The following is a 19,207-nucleotide window of genomic DNA, read 5'->3' as shown; positions in this document are numbered from 1 at the left end:
AATAAATTTTTAGCTGGACAAGATGCTTTTGGTATCCATTACTCCCTGCCTTCCTTATCCGACATTTTAAATTGTTTTGAATTTGTGAAGTAAATTCCCTAAGGGCTGTCCTGCACTTTAAGAGACAGATTTTATTAATTGAAGACAACAAATCACTTACAGAAAATAATCGTAATGTAGGAAAGGCCTAGGCAGGGTTGTACTCTGAAAATCTCTTTGTAATTGTAGCCCCTTTAGACAGGCATAATCAATTAGAAGTGGTCTGACTTTAACCAGTTGCAGCCTCATTACATTGCATTCCCATTTCTGTTGATGAAAATCAGTTTCAGCCCATGGCCTGGAACTCATACACAGCACTTCCTGGGGCCTCTTAGATAAACACATCAAGAAACAGTTTTATTTGGATTTGTCCTTCACCCTTTATTCATTGAAACAACTTTACAAATCAAGATTAAAACAGAGAAAAATTGGCTCATAACCAGAGATACACATATATGAGTAAGATATTTAATCTCAGAAAAGCATAAAGCTTCAGCTAATAATTATTCCTTACAGAACATTTAAATGCAAGACTCAAAACATTCATTTTTAACTGCTGAGTTTAGTCTTTCTCTTACTGTGTCATGGGACACTCTGGTTCTATTTAATATAAACATGTTACTCCTTCATTTCAGAAGGGCTTCTGCCTGTGATATATAAAATTGTCCCTAACGTATCTTCAAGTTTTCAAAACCATATTTCCAGTCTAAGTTTCTACTCTCTGTAGATACTGCCTGCAATATATAATTTTAAACCTATATTGGAATGAAGCGTTTAAGCAAGACAATACTAATGAACTCTCCCTGAGCAGAGTCCACAAAAATAATTGCTTTCCTTCTACAGAAATTGTACCTTACAACACCCAGGTTTGGAACAGTCCACACGAGCTTTGAAAAATAAATGAATCCACCACAATCAGTAATCCAGCCACAGCATGGCGCAGTCCCTCATGCTCAAAGGGCTATTCACAAGTCAGGGGCATTAAAAAAAATTAAAAAAAATAATAAAAAAGAGCGTTTCCTGGTGTGGAGAGGTCAATAAAAGCTTTTGCAAATGTGCAGCAATTGTTTAAAAAACAAAACAGAGGAAAAACCCAAAGAGAACCGAAATAGGAAAGATACTGATAAAGGAAATGTAATGCCCACTAAGCAAATGAGGAGCCCTCACCTGCAATACTGGCTGTTCTTTCATAAAAGAAAATATAAAAATAACAGTTGAAGGGTGAATAATGAGAATAGTCAGAAACAGAGGAAAAATAATTCATATGAAAAGAATACAGAAAGACTAGGATGATGACTCCTACAAAGAAGATGAACAGAGATAGAGGATCATGATTAAAAAGTGTAACAATTAATATTCCAAAGAGGATCTATCTTTAAGAAAGGAGTACACAAATTAAAAAAAGGGTGATGAGGCCAAATATGGTAGATGTAACTTACCCAAAACAAACATTAAAGAGCCAGGAAAAAACTTATCCCTAGAGACATGGTATATTGGAACTGCTTTATATAGGGTGGTGCATTCCTCCCTATAAAGCATGCAGGCCTAGTCACAAACAGGGCTCAGTACCCCACAGAATGAGACCTACAGTGCAACGTCATCTGGAAATTCCCTTTATTGAATTTTGACATCTGGGACCCATGAGAGAGTAATGACTTTTCAGAGGACATGAAAGATCAGACCCATGTCCTAGAGTCCCAGATAACCCTAACTGTCTTCCTCCAGTATAGTGGAACCCACTTGTCATATATTTTCTGTATGTCTATGCTTCTGCTATAACGACTAGATTCTGCATCAACCTGTCCGAAGAAGTTAATTTCAGATATGTTCATCACCAACTCCTTTTCCTGACAACTATCACTATTTTAACTGTGTATTCACAAGAAATCACAGAAACAGCACTTAGGGAATTAAAATAGAACTACTTCTGCCAAAGGTCTAAGCAACAAAGCAAAAGGAATTGGTTTTAAAAATTAAGGACAGCCCCCAAAACAAGACTATCTGAAATAAGGAACAGTTCCAATGACTTAAATGCAGTGTTCAAATCAGTCATTAAGAGCTTTAATAAAATGAAAGAACTACTCTTTAATTGCCTTCCTGGACTGACAAGGTAATTTATTATTCACTTGTTCATAAGAAATGAACAAAACAGGCCCAACAAAGAAGCTAGTTACAGCTGTGGCCTATACACAGTCACACCTGAAAGGCTATCCCTTCCTCTATACCTTTGTTTTCCTTATTGTTTACAGTATGTTTTGTGTTGTAGCAAACAACACCCTGCATCACTAAAACCACTGACAGTTCTGACAGGTCCTTCAAAGACTTCACAGTGATAAAGAATCAATATATAAAAAAAAGAAATTTAAAGAAGCTCTCAGAGTTGTTTCTTACAAAATGTCTAAACATGAGAAAACAGTTTCTCTGAAATGCTTTCAGGTGTCTCACGAAGGAACATCTCTGTGGCTTTCAGGAAAGGTTAAAGTAGCAATATTCTGGGGTTTGGATTTTGTTTGTATTGACAATCTTGGACCAGAAAACCATTTTGAAACACTGGAGGGGGTCTTTTCTGTTATACCATTCTAGAATTAGGAATACCGCAACATCATTGCTCAAGCTTTGACATGGAGCTGTAGCTCATTCTTCCCAACAGTCCCCAGCACTGGCTCTACAGGAGGCAGAGCAAAGGGCCCTTTTACGCAAAGCAGTGAAGGGACTCCAGCATTCAGCAGATACCACGACTACAATCAATATATTATTGTTTCTCTGGATTCAAGAGAGCTCAGGAATTTCCTCACAGTATTCCATTTGATTTATACAACAGTATATTTGACTTACCTTGCTTTTGAAACTTCCCCAAGTGAGTACTCAGCATCACAAGGACATCAAGATAGGCAGCTCTGGTCACCAAACAAGGATTTGGCCTAGAAAAATCAAATTACTGAAAATTAAAACCTTATAACATCCACACTCAGAAACAGCAGTGAAACACATGAGCTTGCTGTGTTTATTTTACTTAATTGTGTCTATTTTACTTAATTAATGAGGATCAACTACTGATCAAATGAGACTGCGTTTACAAAATAATTAAGCCAAGTTATGTAAACTTCATTTCCTGTCCACTCTGAATAACAGTCTCCCTAGCAGAATGGCAACACCCTTCCTCCATCCATTCCACCAAATCACAGTTTATATATTTTATCGTTATTGGATGAATCAGCTTGCCATGGCAACTAGCATGTCTTTGTTTTGTTTACAGATAATATAACTAAATGCATTAACAAAATTAAGTTTTTAGGTTTTATTGTTACAGCTCATAAAAGAGAAAATTCCCCGTGAATGGTTACCTAATACACCTTTTTAAAGGCCACAGCACACACTGTTCTGACAAAGACCACAGAGGCATGCATGTTTTTAAGATTAGATTTTTTACTTCCAGGCAAGAATATTGGGGATTTTGTATGTATAATGCAAATTTGTAATAAGTTACTTTCTGCTCTACCTCTTCAAGTCACTAGTGATAGACATTTTCTTTCCAATTAGAAAAGTAAAATTTGGTTAACATCTTTATTTTTCATTATAATGTCATCACAGTATGTTTTATCCAGGAAAACTTTTCTTAAAATATAACTTAATATGTGAACAAACAGGACATCCAGTTCAAAACATAGACATTATTCTGATGAGTCCAATGTGACTTGCACCAAAACAAAAACTTTTAGAATCAAGCAGCACAAGCCTCAAGTATGACTAATTCTGTTCAGTATTTCATTTTTATTTTATCTGGCACTTTCTTTGTATGCTTATCTTGATGACCGAAACTCTTTAAAAATACTGTGAATTAAAAATGTTCCAACAAACATTTTCAACTCCGTAACATCTTTAAAATTCAACAAAAAAACCCGTTTTCAAATAAGATATGTGATCATGACATTAAAATGAAAGGTCTGAGCTTCTTCCGTAGACATTTGGCAGCTGTATTTGCCTACGGAGAATTAGCCTTATGATCCTGTTAAGAGACAACTTTTACCAGAAATGCTGCTCTCACCCTTCAGTCAAACTAATAAGCCTAAATTACTTATGCCTTCTTTTATCACCTACAATAATAGACATCCGTGTAACATATAGCAGACTGTATGCTACCAGGTCTCCTCTTTTGAAAAAGTTTCTTCGCCTTTTGCACAAACAGACTTTTTAGATACTAACTAGTGAAGGAGTCACAAATCTCTGGAGACTCCATGCCTGCCTCTTACCACTTGCCTTAAAGCACAAGAGCTAAAAGCCTGCCTGCAGAGAAGATGCACATCAGAGTGGATACCACAAGAAGCCAAAGCGATTTTAATATGGCCTATTTTTGAAAAGCTGTATTAGGAAGGCTTAATTTTTACCCACTCTAACTAAGCAAATGTCTCTCCTGTATCTTGGGCATCCAGTTGTTGCCCAAGCTGGTCTTCACAAGCCTGTGCAAAAACACCACCAAGGAACACCGACAGAGTTAGAAGCTCAACCCACAACAAAACAGAGCCAAAGGCTTAGAAGAAAAGAAACCAAGAGGTCTTTCACATGTACTCATAAAATGGACAAAAGCAGCCTTGACAGATTTCAGTTAAGATGATGAACATAACGGGCCTACTGCACTTCAGCTCCTTTGAAAAATGGAAGACTCGCTTATTATTCAGTCATTTCACTGGAAAGAAAGTTTCCAATGTACAAATTGTGCTTTGGGAAAAACATGGCTGACGCAACCTTTACTGAAGAAGTGACAACAGCAATACTGACATGTTTTTTTATTCTGGTCCAGTTTTTAAGCATTTACCACTTCATTTTGAGTATGCACATATGCATGTTTTGATTTTGAAATGAGGCTTTTCTACAATAAAACATGCCAAACGTTTGTTCTTGGCTGACTCCATTGCTCTGGTGATGCTAGTGAATTCTCAGCCATATGTGCCAGACAGACACAACAGGAAATTCAGTTTTCCAAAACCAAGAAATTTCAGTGTTGTTCAGACTGTAGCTGAAAGCTCAGTCTTGAACACAATCAAACTGTGATTTGCATAACAGACCTGACAGCCAAAAATCGCATGCTGAACATTTCAAATGATGCACGGCACAGTATTTAAGATGACCTGTGCGTGCCGAGCTTCAACAACGAGAGTGGGAAGAGTACAAGATGTTTCTTTTTTAAGACAGATACCCAAATAAAGTGGTGTTCTCATAAACAAGCTTTAAGGAAATCTGTCTCCAAACAAGAAAGTCACAGCAGTAGCAAGGGTGGGAGCTCCAGGCATCTGGAACAGCATTCTCTTTTTTGTCCAAAACCCAAAAATTAGTTCATTTCCCTTCCAACCTGGATATTAATGGAAAAAAATACATCATGTGCTAACTCCAGATGATAAACTGTATGTGACTCTGAATAGGATAGAGCTAGAGATTGTTAGGACTCTTATATCTAAGGGTATGCCCTCACAGAAACACAAAGTCGATACTGAAACAATATTGATACTACTACACAAATATACTAATAGCAGGCTGGTGATGTCAGTGCAGCGATCCAGACCTCAGTAACATAATGCTTGGTCTACATTAGCAACTACGTTGGTTTAACAACAGTTGGTGTAACGGTGAAGTTAAACAGCTGGTATCAAAGACCCAATGACCAACCTACTTACTGTGCCCAGATGCATTAAAACAATTTTGAGGAGTTCGTCTTGTGGCTTTTTGTTTTCCTTTGGATACAGAGTTTATAGCCAGCCTGCTCCAGGTATCTCATTGCACTTGGAAGCTTATCCCACAGCTTCCAGCACTGCTTCATGATGATGTACTTCGAGGCTGACTGTCCAGGGGGAAGTAAAAATCATCTCACAGACAACCACAGAGTTAAATTTCACCGACAGCCAATATTGCAAAATCTTTCAGCACATCTGACAGAAGAGAGGTCAAAGGCTGTCTCCCACAAGTAACATGTAAAAGGCAAGCATCATCACAGACTTGACCTGCCAGGCAGATGGGAAGAAGACACCTGCAACCTTCAGAAGCACAGGCAGGGATGGAAAGGATTACTGCTCAGAAAGAACATGGCCCAGAAGAAACTGATTTGTAATTTAATCAAGAATGAAATAATGACAGGAGGAGCTGCTGTGTCCCTAGCAGATCATCACAAAACTCCATACAAGATAAGATGACTGAAAGAACGCAAGTCAAAAAAGTTAAAGGGACCAAAGGTTTTAGGGGGTCTACAGATACTTGTTTTAACTGCCTAAGGCTCCAGCCTAACAATATTTTTAGTATGGGGGAGGAAATGTGCCTTTTTTCATGGCTGAAGAGTAGACAAATCTGAACACACAGGTGTCAGTTTCCATACTATTAATCTTGATACATTATAGCAGATTTCTGGATTAGATCCTGAAAATGAAGTCTTCCAAACATACCCAATTTCTTATCATTAATGCTGAACAAGTAATTGGGGATGGGGTAGTCCAACTTTGTAATTTCATTCTGAATTCTGGAATATAAAATTAGAAAAGAGTTGAAGTCACTGGCAGGAGGAAACCTTCTGTTAGCTGTTAAAAGAGTGCGGGTTTTTTTTTTAAGAGAAGAAGGTTAATGAAACTAAATAGTGCTTTTAAATTCACAGGCTCCTGTTCAAACGCCTTTGAAGAGGTCCAGGTTAAGCACTTACCGAATATTATATGCCCAGAGTAACAATAAGCTATTTGTTTTCAACCAGGAACTGCCTGGTAGGTGAATCAGGAAGCGTACCCTTCCGGAGATATTCCCGCTCTGCAGATGTAAATGACTGGGCAGGTTCAGAAGCTCCACATGCAATACTGCATTTTGCTCCAGCTGGCTTCAGCTACCTACAGTAGCACTGGGACCGCTTTGATTTCTGTTCTTCCTTTAACTGCCTTTAAGTACCACTGCCTGCAGCTTAGGTCTAGGTAACATGAAACCAATCCTAGACTCCCACAGTTTGGAGCTCTGCAAATATTATTTTTTAAAAGTTTGATTCACCTTTTATAGCTAAGTCATGCTGAATTTAAGGTAGTCATCAGTTTGCTTATTTTGGATGGCAGATCTGATGCAAACCAAACTAGCATCTATTGAAAAAATAAGCAATATGTGGTCACAGACCTCCTGCTCACACACACAGTTTCAACTCTATCAGGAACACATGGCTTAACTTCTGAAATTCAGTTTCTCTTGTATTACTGTTTATTTTAAAGAAGATCAACATTAATGAATTATGGAGCAAACCACCTCCTCTTCCAAGGGAAATAACAAGGAGCAAAGAACATGGAAAGCTCACACATTTGGACTCGATTCTGTCAGAACACTGGGAAAAAGATTTAAATAAACTAAATATATAACCTCTTGCTCCTCTAACCACTAAGGTCTGCAGAGGCCCTTAAACATCATTTCTACTCATTACAGGACACCATTTATAACCATTCAGACTTCTATATATAAACAAGGATGCCAACACACCTTTATGTAGAGCAAATACCAAAGAATTTTGATGCACATATTCTCATTCTCTTCTCAAACCCCAATTTCCGATGACAACTATTTTCTCCTAGATCCTTCCTCTTTTTCCAAAGGCGCACCATCTCACTTAGAGATGAACAACAGTAACATTAATATATTGTGTTTGTTACATAAATCAGAGATACAACTCACTGATTATGAAATCAAAGCTATTTGTGTTAATGTTTATAACACCAGGTTTTGGTTACTCTAGTCAACAGAAATTCAGTATCTTCCAAAGAGGTAGTTTATTTTGCTCATATTTTTCCTCATTAGGAAACAGATGTTGCAAAACTATTAGCAGAACACGATATTTACTAGCTGTTTAACAACATAAAAATCAAAGCATATTTGCTCAAACTTGCAATAAGCACTTAACAAATTTGAAATGCAATCTGCCAGTCAATGTCTACCAAATAAAACCCCACACCATCTCTCTCATGAATCAATTAGGTACAGATATCCCTAAGATAGCTAACGGCACTAAGATATCTAAAACAAAACTTTTGTAAAAGGTCCTAGAAAAGCTCTGAGTTTTGCAGTATCCAAACTCTTAGAAGAGAGAGTCTGAAAGACTTCAAATCTTTCATCCTGGGCTGCTTTATGAATACAAGCTTATCTTGTTTGTCAAACTGGAATATAACTTTATTAAATAACTAACAGAATTTTTTCCTAATAATACGTACCATGTACATCACAGTTTTGGTCGCAGTAAACCAATACATAACTACACAGAGTGTCAGCCAACATTTTCTTCAAAGTACAGTTTTTAAATGACTGTTAGCTACTTCTAATCTACACACTCAAATTGGTCACTTTCAGCCCCAGTCTTTAAAAACTGATGACAAGAGTTGGCTCATGAATCAAGCTAATGTAGAAATCCAGTCAAAATTATACAACTTACAAAGCTGCCTACAAATCCCTGTATTTTGTCCAAAATGTTCACAGCACACTCTTAAGTGTCAGGGTAAAGAAACCAGCATCGGCAAGATTGCAAGGGCAACTCTTTCAAAGGCCAATTCATAGTTGCCTTGCGAACAAGAAGAGAACGATCCTTATGACTTGTGTGACTGCTTTCATTTCAATTTCCAAAGTGATCAATTAATTAAATGAATAGCCTATTCCTTCTCAGGTCCTTAATGGAAAAGTCACTCTTGCTGTAATGCTGTATGTTTCTGGAAAGGCTGAAAAAAGCCTAAAATTCCTGGAAGATCTTTTCACAGGATTAAATTTATTGGTAGTATTTTAGGAAAAGCCCCATATTAAAAGAAAAAGAAAACTGTAATATCTAAACACCACCCCATTCTTCTGTTTAAATAACATATTATTGTCAAAAAAATCCCTCAGAAACACCTATTGAATTTTGTATTTTAGCTGGCAGAAAATAAATCAGCTTGCTGGTATTGAATTTAAACACTGAATTCTCCTACTTTCCAACCACCAATATTATGTACAGGTTTTGCTTCCAACAGATATATCAAATTGGTTTCCTAAACATCATATTCCAACTAACACAGGATGCTACTGCAAAAGCCTTTGTACAAATCCTCATATTTCTTAACTTTAAAAACATTTCTTATGAGTCAACATTTTACACAAAATTGAGGCTAGAATTTGACCTCTATCTCTAGCATAAATGCAGGGAAGAATGTGGATTAAATCCAACATGTCCTAATGCCAGCTGGTGCTTGGGGACAGGGTCTATGCAACCTCCTGTTCTGAGTTTCCCAGTCTGCCTTTGTCTTCCATAACCTCAGCTCTTCAGGTGGGCACACTGGCAACTAAATTTTAGGTTTACAGCGTATCTTTCCCTCCCTATCAACTTCCATCTTATTCCTTCCTGAAGTATGGCAAATCCCTGCAAAGTAGTCTTTCTTCCGGTGGACAGATTCTTCTGATACATGACCTGTAATTGTATCAGCTAAACGATCTTCTAAATGCACCCAGAAATGCATTTTCTGTGATGTTTGAGTCTTGATACAGTCAACTCTACATAATCCTTAGGGGGCTATCCATAGGGAGTTTTATCCTTGGAGGGATGATGATGACCCAGGCCAAGCTGGCCTTGTACTGACCACATTTTACCTGCAGAGAGATCTGGAAAATGACTATTTGTCACTCATGGAGGCAACAAAGCTTATGGAAATCACACCTACACATACAATGAACAGCTGATTAAATCTCCCATTTTGGTTATTAGCTTTCAAATCCTGCAGTGTTCAAAAGACTGAGGGGTTTTTGGGGGTGTATTTGTTTTGAAGGCAGACTTCATATTTTAATCTATTTTCTCTGAGTGCACATCTGTAGCGCTAATCAACGTGCACAGCCTTCCTCTTCTCTTCTTAAGAAGACATTAATAATGGATTTAATTACTAAACTTTGTCCGTAGCATTTTTAACTATGTAATACAAAACCAGCACATCAGTGAACATCATACCCAACAGACCTACATTTAATGGAAAGTATTTAAAAAAAAATAAAAAATGAAGCCTACACTATCAAGTAATCCTTGCTGAGTTCCTGGAAGCACAGGAACACCCGCACAGAAATACAAACATCTAGTAAGAGCGCATCTGCTTGCCTACTTGGTGTTGTTGAGATCTTGGAGTAATTACCATGTGCACAGCCCTTTTGACTTGCCTATTCTATAAGACCAGCTCATCCTGCACTATAGCAGGCATTTTCTCCCAAAGTAAAGTTGCTGGCCTGGTGATTTAAGTTTTTCTAACACCACAAAAGCCAGACTATTATATTGCTATTAGCTTCCCTGGTAAAGGCAGAGAGCTTATTGCTTTAAAAAGAAGCTACACTACTTATTTTTTCATTGTGATACCACCAAGAATATCCTGAGTTTCAGCTATTAAGAAAAAGCAATTTGTGCTCCAGCTGTCCTTGGTGAATGATACTGAAAGGTTGTGTTTGGTTGGTGTTGTTTTTAGCATACCTGATTGATAAAATAATCCCGTCTGTTCACTTTTTTGTTCTCTTAATGAGAACCGCATGTGATCCCTTAGCAGCATCCTATAAAACTTAGAGGTCAAAGTAATCCCATGTGTAAATTTAATGAATTTTACACTATTAACAGCAGGGTTTTGCCTATTAAGAGGCAAGCTACTAAAATGCTTTTATTTATTTACTGGAAAGCATTTTCAGATATGAGTGAGGATTTCTGTCCAAAACTTGTAATGCTACATGGTTTGTGCCTACTCTGAATGTTGCACTGGTGGAGAGAACACACCTTAAACAACCTTATTCAATTCTTAATATTCCCTGAACATTCATATTTAAGTTAAGAGTATACCTATGAACCAGAGTCAAAGAATGTTTTATCTATGCAAAGTGCACGTTAAACTTCAGTCTGAAGTTTAAACATTTCTACTGATACCCAAAGCAAGCGTTCCAAAACAAGCAATCACCAACTGCCTAAATAAACAATTTGTAGCTGTGTTAAGGATACTCTTATAAAACCTGATGAAAGAGTGGACTTGGAGCAGCACAGAAACCTGAAATAGCCTGCTAAAAGCACGTAAGGTTTAAATGAGTGCCTCCATGGACACGTTTATGAACAATGACATAACAGTTATGAGACTGCTCTCAAAAGCAAAACCAAACCAGGCTAAATTAGGTTCCTGGGTCAGAAAGTGTAGATTAATAAATTACCACTGTGCACCTGATGTGCAGTCACTGTTCATACTGGTACACTTTGCTCTCAACTGGAACAGGACAACAAAAATTTCCCTTGATGTTTTGTGCACGTAGGAGCACACACGTGAATTACTGCTCCAGCCCAGCTGACAGAAGGTTAACTAGGCTTCCATCGAGCCAGACTCAGTCATTAAAACTATTTTCAATTTTTCAACACAGCTGTTTACTGCATACAGACCACTAACGAACAAAGGTAATTAACTGCACTTCTCAACGTGTAGGATTTAAAGACAGAAATGGAAAAGTTGGAAAACAGGAAGATACCAAAACCAGACATGGCCTTGGAAGGACAAGAAGGTTCGTCTTGATGCAGCGAAGGAGGAAGAGGCAAGGGAATAACCTGAAGATAATCGCCCTCTGCCAAGGACGATGACCTTACATTCTCCTTAGCTGTTGCCTTCTTGTTGTTCTGGAAGTACAAAAAGCCCCTCCAGCTCCAAATAATGCCGCCCTTCCAAAAATCACACAGAGGCTGCTTCAAATCCTGCAGAGTGCCATGGACATCTTGCACCTGCATCTCCACAGGCCTGTATGTGCCACTGTCTTGTCTTTAATAGCTTGCTCACTACAAATTAACGCTGTCTCTCCTAAGGGGCAATGAGAAAAATAAGGTCATATTTAGGTTACACTCTCTGAGCCACAAAGTCCTGAAACCCCAGCGAAGCCATGTTCCTGCTTTCCACACAGATGGCCTAAACACACCTCAGATGAAGCTCCTTCTAGGAAGGACCTAAGACTGGTTGTCTGCCTGTTTTCACTCACATGGCACTGCCAAAAGCAGAGGGGGGAAAGGGGATGGATGAAACTACAAGCCTGATGGAGTGCCACAGGCATCCACATGCCAAGTTACCATACTCCGTAGCACTATGAAGTACCTGTGAGATTTCCCTCATTTAAAGCAGTTACAGATGGCACATCCTAGAGTCAGCCTGGGAAAAACCGAGCAGCAAGTATCTCAGTGGACAGCGAACCTGGTTTTGAGCACAAGCATGAAGTAACTTTTGCATTTATTTGTCGTGTGAGCTTGAACATCGTTTCCCTACATCAGGACCCTTTTTTAACTGCGCCATCCATAAAGCAGAGAGCTAAGCAGCAGCACCACAGAGCACGGGATATTTGGGTTATAAAGCTAAGTGTACGCACCACAGGTGGGCCATTCCAGATAAACCAGTGACTCTTTGCAAAATGCCAAGCCAGTTGGTTTCAGACAAGGCTGTTCCACACAAGTTAGTTTCAAGAAAGCAGCCTTCTTAGAAGTGAAATTTCCCAGTGCAGACAAGCTCTCAGCTAAGAAATGGCATATGGCTAGATGTTAGTAGAATATGTTATTTGACTTCTGGCAGAACCTCAAAGTCTTTTCACCCTCCTGCAGTCTCCAGTAAGGAGGAAAAAAAATAATAATCAAACTAAAAGCACTGGAAGGCAGCATCCTACAGCAAAGCTGTGCAATGACATGATTTCACAAATTTTCCAATACCAATACTTTGCTATGCCAAAGGCTACAAATGAAACAAGACAGATATTTCCGGGACTTCTGTACAACAAATTACCAGCTCCAAGGCTGCTCTTTTAACTTTCTGTATTTACAAAGCAGAAGGCATCTAGAGTTAGCCTTGTAACTCCTTGGTATGCAGTTGAGCTAAAAACTACCCCCCCTTTTTTTTTTTCAATTCATATGAAAGAGCTTTGAACTCTTTCAAAGGCTTAGCTTGATGTATTGATTATTTTTTTAAGCTTTCACCAGACTAATTGCAATCACTTCATTCCATCACCTCAGTTCTCCAACAAAGCAGGTTTTATGTACTTTTAAAATTTCTATTCTTCTCAAACACCCTGCATCTCCCATATGCAAAAAATGGTGTGGGAGGAAACAATAACATGACTAAACCACTTTAGACTAACAAGCTATTCTAAAACAAAATACAAAAACACCAAATGAAGTATAAACCTGCAAGTAAAGTGAAAAGTTTAAAAAATCACCTTGAGAAGTGATGGAAGGCAGGTCTCATTCGCCAAAACATCAAAAAAGGAAATAATACTTTTGAATACTCAAAAAGTAAGTATTTTGAAGGTGTAAAAAAATACACCAAACAAGGAAGGTGGAAGAAATTATTTTTTTCTTCTAATATTCTAATATATGCTACAAAGGAGAAAAAGCAACCCTGTCCCAGCATTTAACATGAGAAGCCTTCTTTCACAGAAAATATCAGTTGAAAATGGGAATGTTTTATGCAATTCATTTTGGAGAATGTGAGTCATTATTTTGTTCTCTAGAGTAAAGTCAGGTTGAGGGGTGGAGGAAGAAGAGATTAGTATGTTACAGGGAATGTGCAGTAACTTCTTGAGCTATTCTACACCAATACATTCTGATGAAAGAAAATTACATTCTGGCCCTGAAAAGATAAAAGAAAAAAAAAAAAAAAAGCAAACCAAAACCCAAACAAACAAAAAACACCACCCAGTTCAAACAACAGCTGAAGAATGATCATCTTTTCTCCAAATATATATACGCATGACAACTGGGCCTCATTTTTAAGAGCTAATGTAATTTAATGCAATCCAAAATTTCATAATTTAGGTTTTCTCAGAGAAGTTTGTTCCACAGTACAAAGCAAGTACGTAGTTGAAAGAACACCAGTAAGAACTTTACAGAACTAGCACAGAAACGTGAATGAAGACTGGTATTTGGAAATAATTCCCCATTTTCACAAATTTGCAAACACTTTCTCCTGTTATTTTAACTTTTTTTTACCTGTTTAAGATTCATAATGAGTGTCTCTAGTGCCCTCTTTTCAAACCATTGCTGCACTACAGTATCCACGACATGGTAAGTTACCTCCTTATGAAAAAGGGACAAGAAGCAGATGGAGATTCATTAACTTTTCTCTCTCTGTGGTACTCAGTCTCTTTGCCTGAACAGAGAGAAGTTAAGAATGGTTGTACATGGACCAAGGGTCCAGCCAGCCACCAACCCCCCTGACAGTGACCAGCAGCAGATGCACACCAAGTCGTCTAACAACAGGGCACAAAGTGCTGGTTCCCTGACCTGCTTTCCCAACACCCAGAAAACTGCACAGAGGGACTTCTGAGTTTGACATCTCCGCTGCCAAGCAACCTCCCAAAACTCAAAAACAAGAAAAAAAGAGAAAACAACAAAACCCCCCAAACCAACTGTTCATCACAGAACAGTTGTTCACTTCCACACAGCCAAATATAAACAGCAGAACTGCACACTGAATGTGGGAGACAAACTACCACAAAATACCATCTATTTCAATATCTTTGTTTGCGTCGTTTGTTGGGCGGGTTTTGTCTATTTTGTTTTTTAATCACACCACACCGAACACATCTATCTCAAGCAGAACTCAAGAGGCAAGCAAATCTTTTCATCTTTATCATTTATTGTAGGCTTATATTTAAAGACATATTTGGAAGCAAATTTGGTTAGCAAACATTTCATGGATATTTTGCTTGCTTTTTTTAGATTAAAAAAAAAAAACAAAAAAAACCCAAAAAAAAACAACCAGAAGAAAGTAAAAAGAAAACACATCTTAGCTCAATGTGCCTAAGGATGTATGGCTGTTCGGAACCAGAGAAAATTATAAAGTACATTAGAAACCTGCAAAAAGAGTTTCTGTCTGTAAAAACCCCAATACCTTAACTTAGTGTTGTGAACCTGTATGCTCATAATATAAAATTTTACTATCTTGGGAGAAAGGCATTTAAAAAACTATGCACAGCATTAACTGCCTAACTGAGAATACAAGAACATGAAAAGGAGGCTACAACAAACTGACAAAATGGAAACATGCTTCTGACAGGGTGTTAATATTAGCACAAAAAGCTGTAGCTTTTTACAGGCAAGTGAAAAAGAAAATACATCTCTTCAGGCAAATACCTATACTATGTACTAGGATTTCTTAGAGATAGCCTGAAAATATTTCCTTTCTGGAGATAATAATAATAATAAAAAAAAGTCAGCACTGATGTATTAAATAGGCCAGTTCTGAAAAAATACTTTGAAAGCATAGAATTTATTTAAAATCTGTAATCAACAGAGCCCAGCCCTTACATATCTGCTGCAAGAAAAAGAGGGTTTAATTATTTAGCCAGTATCTTTCTACTGAATTTAGTCTCCAGTGTTTGGGGTTTTCTTTCTTTATAACAATATCAATGGATTTGGATTTAATTTAATTACATGAATTACCATCCTCATTTAAAGACTTAAGAATGCTTACACTGAGTCAAGCCAAAAGGTCCACCAAATCCACCATGGTGTCTCCAACTGGGGCAGAGAGCAGGTGCACAGGTAAGGGAAGCATAAGAACAGTGACACCTGCCAAAACCTTCAAGGTTGCTGAACAATTTCTTTGGCCAACTGTGACTTCTACATGCTCAATAACCTCACTGGGCTGTCTTTCCTCAACACTATTCAATCATGTTACAACTTCATATATGTTTAAACCCAATACTATCTTGTATCATGGAGTTCCATAGCTAAACTGAAATTACATTAAAAACTTCATTATTTTGTTTCTTTTAAATCTGCCACTGATTGGAAGGGATGCTAATTACCCATCCTCTTTTCATATGACTCATAACAGTTATTTTTTTTTATTGTGTCATCCCTCAATTGTCCCTTTTCCAGGCTAAAACAATCTCAGCCTGTTTAGTCATTCCCCATCTAGAAGCTATTCTATACTTGTTTTCAGTCTCTTTACTGCTTGTCATTTCTACCACATCTTCTTTGGGATTTACACAATACTCAAATATACAACACAAATTAATGTGCAAACAAACATGTGACTTCTGTTTTGTTCTGCATTCTTTTTATGACATTTGCCCCCTCCCCTCTTTGGCTCTACCAAGAATCAGAGTGATTTTTTTTCAAACAAAAAATGTGCTTGGGCAACCACTCTTTCCCCAAGTGAAGTCCAAACTACTTTACTCATGTACATAATTTCACAATTATTTACACAAAGTTTTACCTTCATTATTATCACTCTCACACTCTCAGGAGACACTTCTGTAACTCTCAAAGATCAGCTGTATCTTGATTACCCCAACTCAGTTAACACTGGCAGAAGAATTCCTCAACCCACTAGTCCCATCCTTCAAATCCTTACAATTTTGCTTTTGATGATCGCAAAGCAACATAGGTTTTATCAAACATCCACTCTAGACTGCATTGTGACCTCCCTCAACTGTGCAAACTGTACTACGGAATACTTCACCCAGTTATTTATTTACACAAGGACTTGTGCTCTCTCTCCACAACTGAGACCTTTAAGGTTTTCGGTGGGAGTTTTCAAAAGCAATTGATGAAATCAAGTTAAAGAAGAGAAAAAAAGAGTTTCTTGATTGCCTTATGTAGGTCATCTGAAGTTCCTTTACAGAAACCTAAGGAAAATATTTCAAAAATTGTCTTGGATTGTTTGTGGGCAGGTAAATACTTTTGACAGTTTCAACAATTGTCATGACATTTTGTTACTACTTTTTGTAAATGTGAAAGTCAAAGAAAATAGTAATATAAAACCCTCATATATGTAGCATATTTTTCTTAGACCAGAAGCAACAATGATCCTCAAACAGGCTGCTTCTGTAGGCATTCTCATTCACGCTTTTTTTTTTTTTTTTAATGACTGGACTATAAAATTAGCTGAGAAGAACTAAGGTGACTGAAAAACATTAATACACACAGGTAAAGCATACTTATGTTTCTTCATCTTTGCTTTTTTTAGGGGAAAAAAGATCACCTTGACTAAAAAACAGTAAGCCAATAAGGTATCCAAATTTTACACGTTTCTAGAGAAATAAATCTCTCCACCTTGCCAAAATAAAAAATTATTAAAAAAAATGAGTCAAGTCTTCCATGCGTTAGTAACCTATGTGTGTAAACATAGATACCTTGTGGTTCACCTTACCTTTTAGCCAACCATAGCTTGGTTCCTACACAGGTAACGATCTCACCCAGTCCCTGCTGAAAGTCCGAACTAATGAGCGGTTTTGATTCTAAGTACGACTGCAGCAAGTAAAAAACCTAAAAAAAATTTAAATAAATAAAAAAATTAATGAATTGAAACTAGAGTTTCTAGCCACTACTTTTCCTTCAAGTAGCTCCAAGATGAAACAGCCACCTACAAAATGAACAATTACTGCTCAAGGAAAAATGTATATTCATTTGGCATAACAAAAGATAGAATCCCAAAACTGCCTGCTTTGTAAAATTCACTTTTTGCAGTAACTGAACAACAAAACACCGAAAGTGCTGGAAGATGTTAACCTCCATGAAGTGAGTAGAGGACAGTCAGATGAACAGCACTCCTACTGATCCTTGCCAAATTAAGCATCCCTCCACTTTCAGCCTTCTTGCAGTGCCACCGGCCCACCAGTGCCAGCACAACTGTCTCTTAAGCACACTGGCAGCTTGGCCCGCTGGATAAAGCAGGCTGGCTGCATCATACAAGCGCAACCAAGGAGGCAGGAAAGGGTCTTTAAAATCCATACACTGAGCAAAAAGCTTCTTAAAGGCAATAGGGTTATCATCTATAACTACTCTGAAATGCTGACAGAAAAGTACCTTTATTCCTGCTCCCGAGATCCTTCACTTGGGTTCCAAGCAAACACAGTGGGCAGCTGGGTTTGACAGAGGAGGGAGATGCTCACACCTTTCCCTTCCAAGGACAGAGAAGACTGAGCTCCTGCACTGGGGCTGCGCACTGACTGTGCTATCTCCCCCAGACCTTCAGAGAAAAGCCTAGCAGACGTGTCCTAGCTACCATGAAGGAAAGAATTCAAGCCACCAAAATAGAAAGCATATTAACAAAGCAAATAATTCCTTTTCTTAGAGACCTTCCTTTGCTATTTAGAAACAGATTTTCCAAGTAGTATTGACTATATAGAAAAGTATTAAGAAAAAATGGAGTTAATAAGATGTACAGTCATCTAGATTGTAAGCATGAAAAGGAAATACTGGATAACATATGAAAGCTGACACCAACTGCACAGGGGAGAAAGACCCTCCAAGCCCAGCCCCTGTAGTACCCATCCTCCCTGCGTGTGGGAGAGGGTGCCTGACACATTGACACCAGCGACAATGCCCATATCACCCCACTTAGTTTTCACATTTCTCATTCACACACAAGTGAACAGGCAACACCTGGGTGAGTTAATTTCTAAATAGAAAAACACGGAGATACATAGCGCAGGACTAAAGCCTAATGGGAAAGCTCTTGCTCAGGTTAAGGAGTTTTGAACATACGCACAATCTGGAAGCTGGAATAGGAGGAACATGGTGCTAAGCCTCCCCGTGTCTTTAACTTGCATTACAGCCTCCAAACTTGAAAGTCTGTTTGCCTACACAGGTAAGTTACATTGACTGACATGACAGGGTTTCCATGCAAATTGAAGAAGTACATTCCCCATTATTTGTTGAGACTACCAACGTGCAGAATTTTGGAAGCTTTAGAGGTCTTATCAGACCATTTCTGAAAATGCATACATGAGCAGTTTATATGAAAACACTCTTTATGTGTGAAAGTATTAGCACTTCATACTTGAAAAGGGACAATTTTATGACTAACAGATCAAGCTGGGGCCTTCACCTCACTTTGGGAAAAGAAAAACCTTTATATCCAGATTTTTACATCTCAGATCTTGGCTTCCCACATTCCAGCTGTCACTTGCTCCCGGGGTTATATTTTTTTTTTGTTTGTTTGCTTGTTTTGGAAACACAAGCAATGCCGCATAGCATTAACTTGACACAATTTCATCTGGGTTATTTTTTGTGAAATTATTCAAGTGGAAAAACAGCTGCAGTGGTTTCAAATAAGCACAGAAACATAACAGATGTCAAAAGACTATCTAATCCATACAAACACTGAGGCAGGGTCTAAACATTCTCTGATGAAACAAACGCCTGACCGTCCTAAACCTGAAA

At 37.9% G+C, this 19,207-nt stretch overlaps 1 protein-coding gene across 3 annotated transcripts in view; it reads right to left on the bottom strand.

The window, feature by feature from the left end:
* THADA (THADA armadillo repeat containing) overlaps positions 1-19,207 on the bottom strand; it is a 162,807-nt gene that overhangs the window by 45,308 nt on the left and 98,292 nt on the right. For all 3 annotated transcript variants that reach the window (XM_080408573.1, XM_080408574.1, XM_080408575.1), the window contains exons 30-31: positions 17,193-17,308; positions 2,875-2,960 (exon numbers count right to left, since the gene is read on the bottom strand). In XM_080408573.1, the coding sequence (XP_080264699.1) occupies positions 2,875-2,960; positions 17,193-17,308 (202 nt within the window). The remainder of the gene's footprint in view (positions 1-2,874; positions 2,961-17,192; positions 17,309-19,207) is intronic.

The sequence above is a fragment of the Falco punctatus genome (genome assembly GCF_963210335.1).
Source record: "Falco punctatus genome assembly, chromosome: 12".
Classification (NCBI taxonomy): Eukaryota; Metazoa; Chordata; class Aves; order Falconiformes; family Falconidae; genus Falco; species Falco punctatus.
The sequence above is the reverse complement of the archived record's forward strand: the minus strand, read 5'-3'. Positions and strand labels throughout refer to the sequence as shown.